A 5,735-nucleotide genomic window follows, 5' to 3' on the forward strand; every position below is an offset into this window, starting at 1 on the left:
TGGGGAGAGGTCACAGGGAAGGGAATGTTAGGCGTACCTCAAAATCTTTAACCACAGTGGCAAAGCCAGGATTCTTTTTACACTGTTCATCCAGGAGAGCTACATTCTTATCGAATTCTTTTATGTACGTGGAATACATTTTTAGGTATGGTCCTTTCTTTACAAATATATCAGCAATTCTCTGCTGCTCAATCCTAAATGGGAAGACCAAAGACAGAGACATGTTAATGTTGTTTCAACATGAAACTACTGAATGCATTCACAAAATATTTCATTGCATTTTAGTATAGGATTTTGAAGGAAAACAAGGTGGGATTTCAGAGAGTAGGCTAATAACAATAATGAATAAACAAAACATTTATACAGTGTTTTAAGGTTTGCAAAAGTCATCTGGTCCCATAGCCCCATTTTAAGGAGGATACTAAGTGACCTGCCTAACATTACAGAGTTAGTAAAGTCAACACTTGAACTCAGGTCTTTTGATAGCAACCCTTGGAGCTCATTCTATTATGCCATACAGCTACCTTTACTTCTACCAGCATCTAGCCAACCATTAACATCATCCTTCAAAGCCTCTGCATCAAAGCCAAGCCACTGCTGACAGTTCTGATTGGTGAAATAATGGTCCTGCTCATCTGAATCAATACAACTAAAGGATAACCGTGTATCAAACGACTTCCTCTCAATGTCCTCCATCAGAGGACTATGGGATCTGAGATCTAGGAATTGAAAGAGGCCTTAGAGTTCATCTAGTCCGATGTCCTAATTTGACAGAGGAGGAAACTGAGGTCTAGAATGCTTCAGTGACAGGGCTAAGTAATCACTGGAGGAGGGATTTGAACCCACATCCCCAGATTTCTAATTCGTTATTCTTTTCACTGAACCATGCTGCCTCCATGGGGTCTTGATGGGAAATTAGTAACCCAAAGCAGATCTCCAAGGTTGAATTTGAATTTTTTTTTTAAACAAAATTCTCTGGAGCTGCTCTTGTACCTTTGCTCTGTTAATTATTCCCTATTTATCCTGTATGTAGCTTGTTTGTACATATTTGTGCCCCCTGCTTGCCTCACTCAAAGTGAGACTTGGAAAGACCTTAGCTAAAAAGGCCAAGGTCTTCCACTGCATTGTGACTGATATCTGGCCACTAGACTCAGATGACTCCAGAGGAGAAAGTGAGGCTGGTGACTTTGCACAGCCTGCCCTCACTCAAACTCAATTCATGTGCAAGTCATGGCATCATCTCCCTGATGTCATGGTCCTTTTCCAGAAGGAAGGACAAACCACAACCCAGTGCCTACTACAGTGCCTGGCAAACAGTAGGCACTCAATAAATGTTTACTGATTGATTGGTTTGCTGGTTTTCTCCACTAGACTGCGAGGCCCTTGAGGACAGGGACCTTCTTTTGACTTTTTTTGTATACTCAGAACTTACTATGTGCCAAGCCCCATTCTTGGCACAAAGCAGGTGTTTAATAAAAGGTTACTGATTGATTGGTTTATATGATGTCTCCCCTGTTAGACTGTAAGCTCCTCAAGGGCAGGGATTGTCTCTTTTTGGGTCCCTAGAGCTTAGCACAGAGTAGGTACTTAATAACTGCTTAGTAACTGGCTTCTTCAGCAGGACATTATTTATCTAACCAGAACTGTCAGCAGTGGCCTAGCTTTACTGCTAATGACTGACATATACAGTTTAAATGACTGGCCAGAGTCACAAAGCTAAAGGTCACCAGTGAGAATCTTTTGGATTCCAAAGACCTAAATTAAGCTACCTCTCAGACTGAAGTTAAAACAAATTGATAACAATGATAACAAGACCAAAGCTTTTATATCCAGCTATCACAAATCTATCTGTCAAGTCCACATGAAACTACCAAGACAATCAGACATATTAAAATTAACCTCAAGGACTCAGGTGAGGAATTTCTCTCTAAAAATAGGTCACATTCTCTGTGTTATACCATTATATATACTATGTGTTTACTACTGTGCTATAAGTAATGATGAAGGTCACCATTTTCAGAGAAACCTGGGAAGAATTGTATTAACTGATACAGAGTGAAGTGAGCAGAACAATTTATACAATAACATTGTTATTATAAAGAGAAACAATTCTGAAAGACTTTAGAACTCTGATCAATGCAATGACCACTGACGATTCCATAGGACTCATAATGAAACACGCTACTTACCCCACCTGAAAGAAAGGTGAGCCACAAAGGGTGGAGATTAAGACACATTTTCACTGCATATGGACAATGGGGGAAGTCATTTTACTTAACCATGTTTGTAACTAATTATTTTTTTTCCTTTTTCAAAGGAATGGAGTGGGAAGGAGGCAGGAGGGAGAGAATTGTCATTGACTGAAAACATAAAAGTGTAATTTAAACAATTTTTAAAAAAATAGGTTACATTCATCCCTAGGTCACTTTTAATGTCTCTCTCAAAGGTTCACATTATAAACCAACTCTGGGGCCTGCTCAGCACACTTCTTTTTTTTCTTACCAGTTCAGCATCCTTTCTTCCAATTCTTTCAGGAGATCTCGATTGAGTTCATACAGCTGAGGCAAGTAGTACAGGATCTGATTCAGGATTCTGTCCTCAATCACTGGCTTTCCAAGTTGCCTGGAAGCCTGGGCTACTGCATCCCGGAAATCCTGCCAGAGTTGAGAAGAGGAGACAAAAAAATACACACACACACACTCATAAGTGGAAAGCAAGAGCTGAGTTCCAAATGCAGGCTTCCTCCTCCTCGACCCACCCTGCTGTCTGTTATCCTGAAATCAAGCAGAGACCTCTGCAAGGCTGCAAACCAAGAATAATATTAGAGATGAAGGACCACAGATCTAGAGTTGAAAGGAAGATCAGAAAATATTTAGTGCCTATTATGATGATGATTTACAGAGTGTTCATTATTATTATTTATAGATTTAAAAAAAGTCAGTGGGCAGTTAGTTGGTACAGTGGATGGAGCACCAGCCCTGGAGTCAGGAGGACCTGAGTTCAAATCCGGCCTCAGACAATGGACACTTACTAGCTATGTGACCTTGGGCAAGTCACTTAACCCCAATTGCCTTTCCTCCCCCCACAAAAAAAAAAGTCAGACTGGGAGAGGTATACAAGGTCATGGAACTAGGAGTTGGAGGAAGAGACCTTTTGATGCTTGAATTTGCTTATTTAGGCCCTGTTCCATTTTAAAAGCTGAGTGAGTGCCTTTAAGAACCATTGTAACTTGGATTCTGAATCTAAATTTTTAAAAATGTGAAAAGCTAGGGCAGTGAATGGTGTCTGTCTAGTTTTATTAACCCAATGTTCTGTCAAGCAGCATATCTATGGAACAAATATCCTTCCTTCCTGCTGGAATTTTTCATTTGTGTTCTTAATGAACTACAGCTTTTGAGCTGACATACCTCTATCAAGAACCCAATGAATAATGTCATAGCACTTAAGCAGAAGCCAGTAACAAGTTCATCGTTAGTAAGGTGACAAGAGAATCACCAAGGGAGTCAGGAAGGCCTGGGTTCAAATTCTGCCTCTGATACATAGTAGGTGAGTGACTGGGCAGGTGGCCAACTCACTGCTCCAGGTAGCTCTTGGAGATTTTAAGGTATGGATGAGTTGTTGATTTATACTGTGGAAAAGTATTAGGAAAGCCTGGGTTCAAGTCCTATCTCTGACACATCATGGTTGTTCAACCTCAGGCAAGACATTTTTAAAATGTCTATAACTCCGTGAAACAGATGCTATTTTTGTTGTTGTTGAGTTATTTCAGTCATGTCTGACTCTCTGTGACCCTATTTGGGGTTTTCTTGGCAAAGATAACCCCTCCGTTTGCCATTTGCTTCTCCAACTCATTTTACAGATGAAGAAACTGAGGCAAACAGAGTTCAGTGACTTGCCCAGGGTCACACAGCTAGTAAATGCCTGAGGCCAGATTCCAACTTACAAAGACCAATATTTTCCCTATTTTACAGATGGAGAAACTGGCTGAGAGTGTGACTTGCCCAGGGTGACACAGCTACTAAGTATCTAAAGTAGGATTTGAACTCAGGTCTTCCTGATTCCAACCCCAGTGCTCTACCCAGTATGCCAAGGTGCCCTCAGAGGTTTTACAAAGGTGGAAAAGGCAATATTCAGACACCTGGTGTTGGACTTCCCCTTCATTATTTAAGGCAGATATGCCTTGCTATCCTGATGGGCTCATCACCACAAGGCTGAACAGCAAGAGGTTATTTCTTTGGCCACAAAAAATGACAAAGCCATCTACAGAGGCATGGAGAGAGGTTATGGCTTACACTGTTAGAGACACCATCCATACCAATAAAGACAGGGGTCAATTTTGTTAGCATGAGAATCTTCTCCATTTATAAAGCCCATTCCAAGTCTTATTAGACAGTTTTTGTGATCTGGGACAGACAAAAAAAATCACCACTTTCTGGCAAAGAGTTTCTCTAAAATTACCCTCAATGGTTCTTCAATGACAGATGCTGGGTCTGTACCCAAAATCTCTGAAGCTTCATTTTTCTGAATATTTAGAATAAACCAAAACCTTCAAGTCCTTCAAAAACAAAATTCCAAGATTTTAATAGAAAACCCAGGCCTAAGTCTGTAATAATGATGAACATTTTTCATACAGGCAGGAAAAAAATCTAATAAGAGTATTCAGAATAAAGCAACATAATCCAACTTTACTGTTGTAAAAACGGACATACTAACAAATAAGTCTAGTAAATTAATTTGGCAAATGAAACAGTATTTGAACCAAATACTAAAAGGAAATCAGTCAATCAAACAATAAGTGTCTATTACATTCCAGACACTAAGAAGTCCTGCCCTCAAGGAGCTTACAATGTATAACAATCTGTAACAAGTACATTATGAAAATGCATGCCTATGAGCATTAGGGTGGGGAGTGACTATAGGAGTCAGGAAAGCCTGCATTCAAGTCCCACCTGTGATACCTATAGGCTGGGTGACTAATTAGTAATTTCACCTCTCAAGGCTCCAGGTAAATTCAGTAAGTTACAGGTGGGTACTCATTTATACTGGTGAAGGGAGTGTTCCATACCAGGAGGACTACACCAATAAAATAACAGGTCTAAATACTACCCTCCTCCCATGATATAGCATTCATATATCACTTTTAGAGCAGGAGGTAGCTTCAAAGGTCATCTATGACTTATAACCCAAAGTGACGATGATGATGATGATATACTGAAGGTCATACAAGAGTCAGAGGAAAGATCTGCACTCGGGGCCTTATAACTCTAAATTCCATGCTCTTATGACCCAGGCCATCTCCAAAGTCAAACACTGTACTTTTAAGACAGGACATCACATCTAATGACAGGGTAATCTGGATGAATGGAAATACTATGGGTAGCAATTTCCAGAGAAGCATTTAATTCAAGTGTCAACCTATGATTTGTGTCTCATCCTCAGCGGACCTATTACTTTCACAATCTCATTGGCTACAAAGGATGGTTTCTACTGTTAGCAACTATTATCTATAATAAGAGCTGACAAATTCTTTTAAGGGCCAGACAGGAATATTTATTTAAAGTTTATTCAGAAAGCCAAATGTTCCAAAAACCAGATGGAGGAGATTGGTTAGATCCTACCTCTCAAGTCTCCTGAACTCTAGCAGCTTACTTCGGACAGCACATATAAGCAGTTGGAAGGTGAATGTGAGTGTGTGTGTGTGTGTGTGTGTGTGTGTGTGTGTGTGTGTGTGTGTG

At 40.1% G+C, this 5,735-nt stretch overlaps 1 protein-coding gene across 1 annotated transcript in view; it reads right to left on the reverse strand.

Annotated features, from left to right (window-relative positions):
- FGD6 (FYVE, RhoGEF and PH domain containing 6) overlaps positions 1-5,735 on the reverse strand; it is a 180,385-nt gene that overhangs the window by 57,451 nt on the left and 117,199 nt on the right. Inside the window, exons 6-7 of the mRNA XM_069095179.1 lie at positions 2,503-2,654; positions 38-194 (exon numbers count right to left, since the gene is read on the reverse strand). Coding sequence (XP_068951280.1) covers positions 38-194; positions 2,503-2,654 — 309 coding nt within the window. The remainder of the gene's footprint in view (positions 1-37; positions 195-2,502; positions 2,655-5,735) is intronic.

The sequence above is a fragment of the Petaurus breviceps genome, unplaced genomic scaffold (assembly GCF_028583685.1).
Source record: "Petaurus breviceps papuanus isolate PSGF00001 unplaced genomic scaffold, PetGlider_PUasm1.0 225, whole genome shotgun sequence".
NCBI classification, from domain to species: domain Eukaryota; kingdom Metazoa; phylum Chordata; class Mammalia; order Diprotodontia; family Petauridae; genus Petaurus; species Petaurus breviceps.